The 12,861-nt window shown below is 40.9% G+C and overlaps 1 protein-coding gene across 2 annotated transcripts; it reads left to right on the forward strand.

The window, feature by feature from the left end:
• The first annotated feature begins 739 nt into the window (after nt 1–739).
• Nucleotides 740–11,341, forward strand: sepsecs (Sep (O-phosphoserine) tRNA:Sec (selenocysteine) tRNA synthase). Of its 2 annotated transcripts, none has more exons than XM_051428497.1 (12): nt 740–903; nt 2,291–2,406; nt 2,485–2,639; nt 3,056–3,174; nt 3,300–3,458; nt 3,682–3,835; nt 3,951–4,053; nt 4,181–4,310; nt 5,619–5,710; nt 7,542–7,635; nt 7,804–7,894; nt 10,171–11,341. In XM_051428497.1, the coding sequence occupies exons 2-12, from the start codon at nt 2,293–2,295 to the stop codon at nt 10,415–10,417; spliced, it is 1,458 nt and encodes a 485-aa protein (XP_051284457.1). In that variant the 5' UTR covers nt 740–903; nt 2,291–2,292; the 3' UTR covers nt 10,418–11,341. The 2 variants fall into 2 exon arrangements, with proteins under 2 accessions (XP_051284457.1, XP_051284458.1); XM_051428498.1 differs by lacking the exon at nt 740–903 and adding an exon at nt 971–1,141.
• Nucleotides 11,342–12,861: the final 1,520 nt, after the last annotated feature.

Below are 12,861 nucleotides of genomic sequence, written 5' to 3' on the forward strand. Positions count from 1 at the left end.
TTTTTACACCACCACTACCCTGCACCCTGCAGCCCCATAGTACACACTATGGAAGTGCATTATTGTTGGTCCCAGTCCTGTAAAGGGTGTGTGTAATGTAGCCTTGCTGTTGTTCACCTAATATTGCATGATTCTAATAAATATGATTGCAGAGCTGAAATGAGAGGTGTGTTTTGTTAAATTATTTCTGCAGGCTTCAATATCGGCATTATGGACATGTAGGTGGATGTCTAATTAAATGCCATTGAGTGTTTATTCATGCTAACATCAACTCAGTGATAAAACATATATATTTTTAAATATAAGCTGATGTGTGGAAATGTTTTATTTCAGACCTCGTCTAAAATCACAGTAGACTTTGAACTGTAGAACATATATTTATTTAACTATATATATTTAAATATATAACATTAACATTTATTTATATATGTTATATGTAATATAATAGTTATTTGTTCATTCATTTCTGTCATTAGCTACTGTTGAAATTTTACAAATACTGTGTCAGCTTAACAATTTTAAATAAAGGTTTATTTTGTTGCAGCATTATAATGATAATTTACATTAAAAAAATGAAATTAAAATAGAATCTAAAAATTTTAAAGATAACATTTATCATAAAACTGTCAACTCCATGGTGAATTATAAACAAACCCAACAGACTATGAAGGTTAACGTGGACATAGAAGTGTTGGTCACATGATCAGCTCGGCTGGGTCATGTGACCTCGTGACGAAGCGTGTTCGCTGCTCCTCTGCTTCCATGCTGCTTCCTCCTCCTCCTCCTCCTCCTCCTCCTCCTCCTCCTCCTGCTGCTCCTGCTGTGTGTTTTCATGCCTTTGCTGATAGTTAGGAGGCGGTTTAACGGTTTCCAACAGGCGGAGTGTGGCAGGAGAGCTGTGCGGTAAGGAGATATCATTTACCGGAGCAGTAAGAGGTCTCGTTCCTCGCGTGAAAACATTAGCTTAGCTTAGCAGAGCGGCTAGCAGCCGCGCTGCCAAGGTAAACAACAAGAGGTAACAGTTCATCAGCCTGCGAGCATGCTAACTTATTGAAGCAACGTGTGTCATAGCTTCTGTGGCGGATAAGGAGTAACGACGTTTTGTTTCTCTGCTTCTCTCTTGTACCTCCGCTAACTTAAAGTAAGACAACAGACATGAACACCAGCATGGCAGGTTATGTTTTTATCAATCTCAGTGAGAGTCTTTTACTGCAGTATCCTGACCACCACATAGAACATTAGAGATAGAGGTCACACAGTAAAAGGTTACAAATATTTAATAAGACAATATGTGGTTGTAGCTGTAGATTTTCTATCTCCCACACCCCTGCTGCTGCTTCAGTAACACATCTGATTCTGTGTGACACTATCCCTCTCACTATCCTGAGAGGTTTGCACAGTGTTCATACTACTACTCCAGCAGTTTATTATCCTGACGAGTTCCTGCTATGGGTCAAACTCCAAAAGCACGCTGTCCTACATTTCCCATAATGCAACCAAAAGCCTCCCTTTCCAGTAAACACCCATATCTTCAGTCCCAAACAGACTTTTTATTAAAAAACAATCAAAATAAATGTAGTCTCCAAGCCCAAACCGGTGTAACCTTTAATGACGGATTAAAACAAAGTTAATATAGAGCTGAAAGACATTTTATAGCTTAAGTAGAAATCATCAAGATGAGTAAAGTGATCTTTATCTTTGGTGATCTATTTCCCCTTTATTAAAAAGCTAATAAATTGGTCAGTGTGGTTTTCTGTGACCACAATAAACACATTCTGACTCACTAAAATGATGGATACTGGATTTTTTTAGGCTCATGATGCTATGATTAAAAATGTATATTTAGCAGTTAATCAGTCTGTTAATAACAATATTGGCTGATTAATTATATTTTTACATAAACGAATTAACATTCTTACGATGGTCCCTTAAATATATTCAATAATTATGCACTAAATGGGCCATTTTACAGTTGAAAAATATCCTTGTTGAAGCTCTGGTTTCCTTTTTTCTTGTTTTGCTAATTTTCTATTGCAGTGTCTTGGCCAGCATATTCTAATACTTATGTATCTGTTATAAGCTGAAATAAGGTTGTACTGAAAAGTGGAGAGACAGGTAAACTGTTTATTATGATAGTTTTAACGTAGATATTTTCTATAGTTACAGACTTCTGAACTGAAAATAAGTGCACAGGATATAAACACGAAAAGTATTTTCTTTTTAAACATTCCCATATGTGCCTTAGAGTTAACAGCTAGCTAATGTTAACATGGGGCTGTTTGTTTGGCAGAGATGAACAGTGAAAACTTCAGCCTGAGTGAGAAGATAGTGTCACCCTCCTACATTCGGCAGGGGAGCCAGGCGCGTCGTGGCCACGAACAGCTCATCAGACACTTACTGGAGCAGGTAAAAGTCTACAGCTGCCCTCATGTCTCCTCGAGGTCACTGCAGATTCATCCACTCATCACGTTGTGTACCCTACAGGGCAAGTGTCCAGAGGAGGGATGGAGCGAGAGCACCATAGAGCTCTTCCTGAATGAGCTGGCTGTGATGGACAGCAATAACTTCCTCGGCAACTGTGGCGTGGGGGAGAGGGAAGGCCGGGTGGCATCCAGCCTTGTCGCAAGACGACATTACAGGTTAAAGTTTAACATGAACTTTATAATGTTTGAATGGAGTCACTCTGCATGACAGTGGAGCCCGATCAATACTGGATTTGTGAGTTAAAAGAAACATTTTAAATATGGATCCAATAAATTTTGTTATGAAAGGATTGAAAGGAGTGTTTGAGCATGAGAGTTGAGCTTGGAAACAGACGTTTGACCAAATCAAAATCTTAAATCAAGGTCCTTTTACTTGCTTCTTCAGCTCACATAAACACTGAAACTGATTGATCTGTGTATGATGAACTTGCCCATACTGGTGTGTCTGTATATTCAGGAGTTCTAGCCATACAAATCATTGGTGACTAGTGAAATATAGATTAGGATGCTTGACAAACTTTAGAGAGTTGTTAAACATTTCAACCCAGCTGAACCTCACCTGTTCTATGTAGGTTGATCCATGGCATAGGTCGGTCAGGTGACATTGCTGCTATTCAGCCCAAAGCTGCAGGATCCAGTCTGCTTAACAAGCTGACCAATTCAGTTGTGTTGGACATCTTAAAGCTCTCAGGTATGTATGTGTTATCATTCAGATTAAGTCCATGATATCCATTTGCGTGGGGTTTCTTGTACGTAGGTGTACATAGAAAAAAAATATACAGTAAAGCGTGCTTTGTTTCTTCTGTTATTTAACAGGTGTCCGGAGTGTGGCGAGCTGCTTTGTAGTTCCCATGGCGACAGGAATGAGCTTGACTCTGTGCTTTCTGACCCTTCGTCATCGGAGACCCAAGGCTCGCTACATCATTTGGCCTCGCATTGACCAGAAGTCCTGTTTCAAAGCCATGATCACAGCAGGTGATAATGACATCAATATCTGACGTCCTGTCACCCTTACATCCTGCTCACAGACGGGGGTTAGAAATATGGCAGCAGATTCGATTCGGATTTTCAGTCAGAAATTGTTTAGATTCTCCAAAGTTGTGAAATAATAATAAGTGTGTCTTTGTTGAATAGAAACACAGACAATTGCACCCAAGGGCTCTCGCTGTCTCTTGCTCACACCTGTCTGTTTTATCAGGCTTTGAACCGGTGGTGGTGGAGAACGTCCTTGAGGGCGATGAGTTGCGGACAGACTTAGAAGCAGTTGAGCGCAAGATTGAGGAGCTTGGAGCCGAAAACATCCTGTGTGTTCATTCAACAACGTCCTGCTTTGCGCCACGGGTCCCTGACAGGTAAAATACGTTTTTTATTTACCCCCTTTAGACTTTTCCAGATGCTACAGTAGTTGATTCATAAATACCTGTAAGGATAGCATAAAGTTTATCATGAATTATTACTGCCTTGTAGGCTCGAGGAGCTGGCCGCTGTGTGTGCCAAATATAACATTCCCCACATAGTTAACAATGCATACGGAGTACAGTCATCCAAATGCATGCACCTAATACAACAGGTAGGTATCGCTCATTGGAGCTCACCTCTCAATACATTTGTGTTGTTAATGTTTACGTGTCTGTCTGTCATTATATGGCTCATTTGTGACAGATTGTTGTTTACGTTTTCCTTGGGCTGTTTTTCAGGGGGCGCGTGTTGGGAGAATTGATGCCTTTGTACAGAGCTTGGACAAGAACTTTATGGTTCCAGTAGGTGGCGCCATAATCGCAGGTTTTGATGAGTCCTTCATACAGGAGATAAGCAAGATGTACCCTGGTGAGTATTACCAGCACTATGGCTGAGCAATGTAAAGTGAAATCATGGAGGTAATTGATAGAATAGTAGATAAGTGGATGTGTATTTATGTACATGCATTTTCATACAGTTTAATATGTGCATTAGTATGTATCTCTGTCCTGTATCTCCTGATGGATTAATGTAAATCTTTACTTGGCTCCACACACCTTTTTTTGTTATATTTTTAAAAACTTAATTTGATAAAATAAATTCTCTATATCTCTACCTACCTTAAAATCTCTATCTACAACCGTTACAATATTTGAAAATATGAACCCAGTAATTACAGGATCAATGAAGTCAGTTAATAACTATTAATTATTTAAAAAGATGAACAATCCTGCCATAGTTCTTGTTACCCTTTAGTCTTCTTTTTTAGATTTTCTTCATTGCTGTTTATTTTCATTTAACACTGAGTTTGTTTTCAGTGCCTCTTAGTAAAGTTCAGGACAACTGAATTTCAGTGATATTGCGTAAGAGTAGCCTTTATTAGGGATGGGTATTGATTGAATCTTACCAGTGCCAACATGATACATGGGTTCTGGTGTCGATACAAGAAGAATTATTAGGTTTTTTCTAATATTTTATATGTGCTTGTGTAAGATAAAGTTTCTTATTGACAACAAATCCAATGTAAAGACCAAAACCAACAATGCATAAGTCAATTTTTTAACACTGTATAATTTCTCAACCTCCACCAAGCCCATTATTCCTACTAAAGGTGCAAAAAAGAAAGAAGGCTCAGTGTTTTCCAAAGAACAAGTCATCAGTACTTTTTAGCAAATGTTGCTCAAACAGAAGCATTTTCTGTGGAGCTTGTAAGTATTTCCAGCATCAGGGCAATGTATGGGGGACTGTGCCTTTGTTCATCTTAATTCAGGAACACAGTCAGGCTCAATGATTTTTAATGTTTTTGGACAACAATGGACCTCAATATAGGAAATATAGTATTCCTTCAGATTTACACTTTAAATCATGAACTGTCTGATCAATGAATAGGTAAACAAAACTAAGAATCTTCATTCAATGCCAGGTTTTGAAACTTATTGTTTGAAACTCATTTCATCCAGTTTTGAGAGTCCATACCCTTAGCTCTCATCCTCAGCTATACGGTTTCAGTTTTTCTGTTTGGTCAGGCTAGTTCCAGACCAGGTATCAGCTAGAGAAAACTGATACCTGGTCTGCCATAGACCCCATCTTTACAGCCACTGATAATTAGGTTTGTACACAGCAGACTTTCTTTCTGTAGCTGCTTAGCAAAGTCACCTCTTGGCCTTCTTTGTCCAGGTCGAGCATCGGCCTCACCTTCCCTTGATGTCCTCATTACCCTTCTCACTCTGGGAGCCAGCGGCTACAAGAAGCTCCTGTCAGAAAGAAAGGTAAGCGCACGCACCACCTTATGAGCCTAAAAAACACTGCGGCAATGTCAGTCTGAATGTTTCTGTGCATGCTGTGTCAACATCTTTCCCCAGAAGACGAAAAAAAACCCCCACAGCTTACATAAGTTGTATTGAATTGCAGTGGATCACATGTTACGGCTGTGCGTGTACAGCTCCGCGCTCACCTGCGCTCTGACTGAGGGAAGAGGCTCGAGCAAGGAATGAGCTTTGTAGAGGGAGGAGTGTGCTCCAGCAAGATAAAATTGATCCTAAAGTTTGAGAAAACATCCCCTGGTGGCTCGCTGCTTTAAAGCACAGTTGCTCACAATGCAGCATCCCCCCCTCTTCAAATGGTAGGCACTGCAGCATTTTCACACCTCAGAAGTGCTGTTCCATAAATGTACTGTATATGTGCTGGACTATATCTGTTTCTGATGATGCTCAGGAAGATTCGGAAACAAGTGATTCTTCTTAAAACCTTCCAAAGCTGCAAATTTCCCAGAAAGGACCTTGAATAGACTACATTTAATCTTCTTACATGCCCTATTAGTAAAATCCTTGCGTCGTCACAAATTAGACCCTAAAGTTAAAAATGACACTCTTACTGGATGGCATTCAATACCCAAATCCCATTAGCATAAAACTGACTCCGTAGCAGAAATATACATCTAGGAAATTCCTCTGGCCTCTCGCGTGACCCGACGCCATCAAGACTTATTGATTTCTCTTGGTCCACACTATGCATAATTAATGTACAGGACCAGTTTTCCATATTGTCTGCACAACTGAGTGAATTCCTCCCATCCCCCAGGGTCAAAAGCTGTAAATAATTCAGACATTTCATCTGTTTGGATTCATTTACAGCCTCGTGTAACCATTTTATAAAATGTCTAGATATTGGAAAGAATAGCAGATGTTTTTTTTGTGTGTTTTTCTTTCTTTTTGGGTAAGGATAGGGTTTAGTCATCACACACATACACACCCTTATTGTCTGCAGAGTCGTAGCCATCCACTCTCTCCACCACTTGCGCCCCTCCAAGATAAAGTCATCCATTGTTATTAGAGAACAAGGGACACTTAGAGACACTTGACATCATTGAAAGGCTGTTTGTGTTTGACTCATGACAGAGAAAATATTTTCCTTCTTGATTCTTGCAAATTAGGAAAGTATGAGTCAGCAGAGGACGCTCACACACACTCTCACTCACAGTTGCAGAGAGCAGATCCTTTAATGTGCAATGCTTCACTAGGGAATCGGGCCCCAGTAGCCAGCAACAAACAAAAAGCACTGCGATTTGTTGTTGTGCAGCTTTTCCACCTGGCCGGGGCTCAAAACATCTGTGTCCAGAACTCCATTGCCCCTCATTCAGTCTTCCACACACTGCTTTGAGTTGAGACTCTGAACTAAACACACTTTGTCAGCATATTTTAAACATGTGGATGTGAGAATCTCAGGATAAAAACATGCGCTTCTGTCTCTCCTGCCTCTCTAATTGATCCCAGAGGTGGATGTGCAATGTGTGTAAAGATCCTTGCTAGAGATGGAGACACACATCGCTTGCGCCGAAGCTTGGAGGGAAACACACACAGCCAGGCAGGCAGGCAGGGGAAAGAGTAATGAGGGGAAGAGGGGGAGGGGTTTGGACGGGGACCGGCCTGGCCTGCTTGCCGATAGATTTGCTTGATTAGCAATACAACCAAGGCCGCCGCTGCTAAAATAAGACTGTGTGAAAGGAGCATTGTGTTACTATTTATAGTTCTTTCGCATGGCCCCTGCTCTCCAGTAGGTCTGTCTCTCCATACCTCCTCTCTGTGTCTGCATGTCCTGCAGGAGATTTATTCGTTCTTGGCTCAGGAGCTGAAGAATCTGGCCTCTGCACACGGGGAGAGATTGCTTCACACCCCACATAACCCCATTTCACTGGGTGAGCTCCACGCACTGGCTGCAGACTATTTTATCCATGTATTTTGGTTTATTTTGTTTACTGGTGAACACTACATTTCTTTAATCTTAATATTTATTTAATTTGTATTATTTATTTGATATTATATATAATATAATGTGTTTTTGGTGTGGCCCTTTTCTCCTCCAGCCATGTCTCTGAATGGTTTCCAGGCCGAGGGCGACAAGGCAGTGACTCACCTGGGCTCCATGTTGTTCACCCGGCAAGTGTCAGGAGCCAGGTATGAAAACTTTAAAAGGGAGGGGCCACATTCTGGCTTGTAATTAGAAACATGGGGAGAGAGGGTGTGGAGGTGTGTGACTGTGTGTTGGGGAGTCACAAAAGTCTAAAATGGGGTTTGGCCGTGTCCTCAAAAATGAGGGGATGAGCTCTGTGTTGCCAAACAAAATGGCCAGTGGAGATCAGCAATCAGGCAGATGGATCTGCTGAATATGGTGGAAACTACTTCACATGATTAGACTGCCCATCCTGCCAGGGGGCCGCCTTCTAATTTAATAGGATGTTTCCATTACGATCCACAGAGCGATGTCTCTACAGCAGGCACTTACTGTGACGCAGCTTTGACAGGCATGTCCTTGCTCCCACTGGCAGTGTTTCTTAGCGGAAGGGAGCAGGATTTGTCAATTCTTCATTGTTGCCTTCTGCCTCAGTCACTCATGGCTGCCAAAATCCTGAATTTCAAGTCAGGGCCTGCTTCTGTTTTTTTCCATTTTTCCCTTCAGTACTTTTTGATCAAGCATGGGCGCCCATCTAAATATTTTAAATATCCCCGATGAATGATTTATTTGGGCCATTCTGTCACGCTTGTTTTGTGTTTTTCCTATTTTAATGCACTAATGGCTCAATTGCATTCAAAAGCTTCTTTCCTCTCAATTTTTTTTCAAGTGACCATTATTTCCATGGTCAGAGTTCAGAGCTCACTTTTAAATGTTTTATCCTTGTATGTCAGTAGCATGCTGAGATGCATTGACTGCGAAGGTTTATGCTCCAATGACACACATTCACCTTTATAATTTATAGCAGTATACGATACATGTTTAATAAATGAAGTATTTTCAGTGCAGGCCGTGAATCCAGTGCGAGGGAGCTGCAATGAGCTATTCTCTCTAAACACCAAAAGAGATTAATAGAGATCTACATCTTAGAACAATGCATTTCTCTGCCATAATGGTCTCTCATACACACAGTCCTAATAGCTAGCCAGTAATTGATTTCACATTAAAGTGAGTCTAAACAGTGCTGACAGCGCTGAAACCCCCGCCAGTTTTTCGGAGGCATACGTATTGCTTACAGTATTGCAGAGTTTGACACTTTGAAACCAACTACAGTTCAAAGGTTTAGCAGTTTCTCACTTAAAATTTCCATCTCCTGAAAACACAAGAGGTTGTATTTTGTTGATAATGCAGTGCTGCCTCATCTCTCTCATTTCTGCTTTTTCTTTTTAACAAAGCATTCAACTTTGTAAAGGAATTTCCTTTTCTGAATGGAGCTTTTAATTTAGCAAAGAAAACAACTCGCAGCAGCTGACTGACAAGCCTTTGTAAACCTTTCTTCTAAAGATCTTGGAACTGAAATTATGCAATAAGTGTATGTTTTTGAAGTCTTAAACAGAACTGTGATATGCTATCTGCCAGAGGAAACTTCCCCTTTAAAGTTGCAATAATCAGTATTAAAAATGGATCACATGGCCACTTGTAGGCAAGGTCGCTCGTGGTGACAAATTTCCACCAAACATGGCACTTTCCCCTCACTTCTACTGAGCTTTGTAGCGTGTTTCACGCACATTGTCCACTATCACTGCTGTCACAGTGTCTTTTTCAACAGCTACAGCAGGCAGCTGTTTTTAGCACAAAAAAAGCTCTAAAAACCCACTGTACACTACCTGCCGAGACAAAGTTAGCAACTAGCTGGATTATCCAGAACATATTGGAGCATTTAGCATCTTAAAGAGGCAGCTATTTCCCTCAGGGTACAGTGGAGACCAAAACAGCATTCGTCAGGTGGAAAACAACTTCAGATAATTGATGCTCTGTGTCTGCCAGATGTGTAAATGTTTCCTAACATGTTCCTCATATTATACTTAAAAGTTGATCATATATCAATCTGCCGGTTTCATTTTATAAATTGAACACAGTATTAACAGTGAAATATACAGTCACATTTTGTGTATAAAATTTGTGTAAGCACCACTTTAAAGTTTTCCACAACTGTGAGTAGACAGTTGCAGAGGCACAGAGTTGTGGGCTGTGGTGTTCTTACTATTGAAAACAATACAATTGAACATTTCTTATTAAAGTAGAGTTTGTTTGCTCATGCTTAGTTTTCCAATGTTACATGAAGTAAATAATGCAAAAAGTTTTAACTGGATGAATAGGCTGCTGCCTTCAGTACAAATTATTTTCCATTCTGTATAAGTCAAATTATTTTGTTTAAATAAAAGTTGTTAAATGATCATCACAGCTCTACATTATCCTTGTTTTTCATCCATGTTTTTAGGGTAATACCGCTGGGCAAGGAGCAGACCATAAGCGGACACACGTTCCGCGGCTTTATGTCGCACTCTGAGACGTACCCCTGTCCTTACCTCAATGCTGCCTCAGCTGTGGGTATCACTCGTGAAGATGTGACACTCTGCATTAAAAGGCTTGACAAGTGCCTGAAGACCTTAAAGAAAGAGGGAAGTGTGGCGAAAAGCAGTTCCCCAGTACTTCCTTTGTGCCAGGAGGACACTACTGGCGAGTGACTGAAATACGAACATTTTACAGGCAAAGAGAGAGAGAGAGAAAGATTTCTGCGTAGTTTGAGTCCTCTCCTGCCTGCACTTATTTCTCACCTGATTTTGGACTGTGTGCGTTTTGAATGGCACTTGCTGATGGATTATCAATTCAGACATTGACTTGAACGCTGCGGCAACCGCTAATGATGAAACTGTGTGCAGGTGTTCATTACAAACAAAAATGATACAAGCTGAAGTCACTGATTAATTCCCTCCTCTGTGAAGGCGTGCTAATTAGTAGATAATGTAAGGACACAGGCTGCATACAAATGCCTCTCGGGAGCATATGGTTGTTCACCACTGATCTAAAATTAGACCAAAGCATCTGCAAAGACCATCTCATTGTTGTCTGTATGTTTTGAAAATGCTTTACTTTATTATGGATTTGGACTCAAAATAGATTATGTAGCTATTTACAGTGGCCTTTACTTGATGTGTGTCATTTTTCTTAACTAAAGCCATCTAAAGCCTCCACAGTGCTGTTATTGGATGAAATATTCAGTAAATTAGAGAGTCTCTCACTTTGAAAACAAGACTAGAATTCTGTTGTGGGAACAGGATCTTCCACTCACTGATATATGAAGTCATATAGCTTTATAATGTAATATGTTGGGCCATGTCTCCTGCAGTATGTTGTAATGTGATACAAATGCTGTTGAGCCATTAAGTCCAGTGTATTGAACTAGCTCATCGACTTTCAGGCTCTGGAACGGATCGCAAGGAACAGATAATCAATGAAGTGCAAACATCGATCACTCCTGTGTTTAGCAAAGGAAGTGTTCACCTCTCAGTAAGAACCTGCGATGTATGTAAAATTAACTATTCAAGAGACTTAGCTGTATTTTACTGTAAGATCTTGTAAGATAAATTTGGATTTCAGTTAGAACTTTACCGGTGGAATTAATCCTTGATCACACAAATCTCCATGTTTACGCAGTTTCTTATATATTCTGTCTCATTCCTGCTGCTCTGCAATCTCAGTCATTAGGAAGCAGAGCTGGTAGTGCCCCCAGGCACAAAAATAGACTCCTACTAAAGCCCCACTCACTGATGACTAATCTATATTTCTATACTGCACTGTCCAAATTCTCCCTGTGCCCTCCCCTTCATCTGCTGTGGATTATCAAGGTTGATTGCTGTTTTCAAATGCGTGGAGCATGTGAAGTAGATGCCGTTGCATGTTCTGGAGTTCAAAACACTCATGTACGGATCAGGAGTGGAAGGTACCAGCTGTCGTAGCTGCTGCAGCTGTGCCGGGCCCAGGTGTGCTTGTGCGTAGCGATGTACAGTCAGCAACATGTCGGTTTTTCAACTGCAATTAGTAATGCAGGTCTGAGCAGCAGAACCAATCCACCCAGCAGCGTTTGAAAGTGGGCTGGAGTCAGAAAGATAAGGGTGCTGTATCAGCATCACTGTTCCCAAGCTGTACTGAACCATTAACAGAAAAAAAAATACAGTGGAAAAACACTGTGACAACGCCGGTACAGTGCAGCACTCTGAAAAGCAGGTGGCATTCACTAAATTATTTTCTCAATATTGTTGATTTCTTGTGCTCCAGCAAATGTACCCGATCACTGTCAAACAGAATTAAGAATGAATCAGCTGTAGAAGATTTGACTGACTGATCCTGAATGTGTTAACTTTACATTTGGTTTACACAAACAAATCTGGCTCAGTATGCAGAGCTGTTTTTTCCCTGTTCAGAGAAGAGTCCAAAAATCTATTTTTATCTTTTTCTTCTCCCTCTATTACCCGTCACCAGTTTGCTAGGTTTCCCCAGCTTTTGCTGATGTTGCAGATATGCTGCGGGGAGGATTGAGAGAGTCAGACCCACTTTTTTTTGTGCTGGCCAGTTTTAGAAGACCCCCCCCCCACCTCCCCCTTCCTCTATTGATCAGGTCTGCTGCAGTGTGTAAATCAGAAAAGGGCTGCCACTGAGAAACTTGAACAGGGCATCACAGTCTTTATTTATGCAGTCCCATCATCAGTGTGATAGTATCAAATATTGCAAAGAGGAAACTGGTTAGGTAATTCAAACAGCAAAGATTATTGGGGGCCACAATGTGACCCCTGTAAGATAGCTTATCCATCAGGATTCAGTTGTTTTCTCAATCATTCCCTGAAATCCAAATGTTTGTTTACCTTCATCCCTCCTCAACAAAATAGACTTTAAAAATATTCCCTGAATCTGCACCCCACACACTCAATCATAAGTCTAAGTACCCCAGGGATGTTGCTGGATGACAAATGGCCCTTCGCTCCTGGCTCTCAGCAGCTGCCAGGTAGGCTTCAGTGATGATGGAGTGCCAGAGTGGAACAAACAGGGCCATAGATTAACAGACTGTTACCAAAAGGGGCCGTAGTTTACCAAACAGGTTGTGGATTAACAGACTGCTACCAGTAGGTACATT

The sequence above is a fragment of the Dicentrarchus labrax genome, unplaced genomic scaffold (assembly GCF_905237075.1).
Source record: "Dicentrarchus labrax unplaced genomic scaffold, dlabrax2021, whole genome shotgun sequence".
Classification (NCBI taxonomy): Eukaryota; Metazoa; Chordata; class Actinopteri; family Moronidae; genus Dicentrarchus; species Dicentrarchus labrax.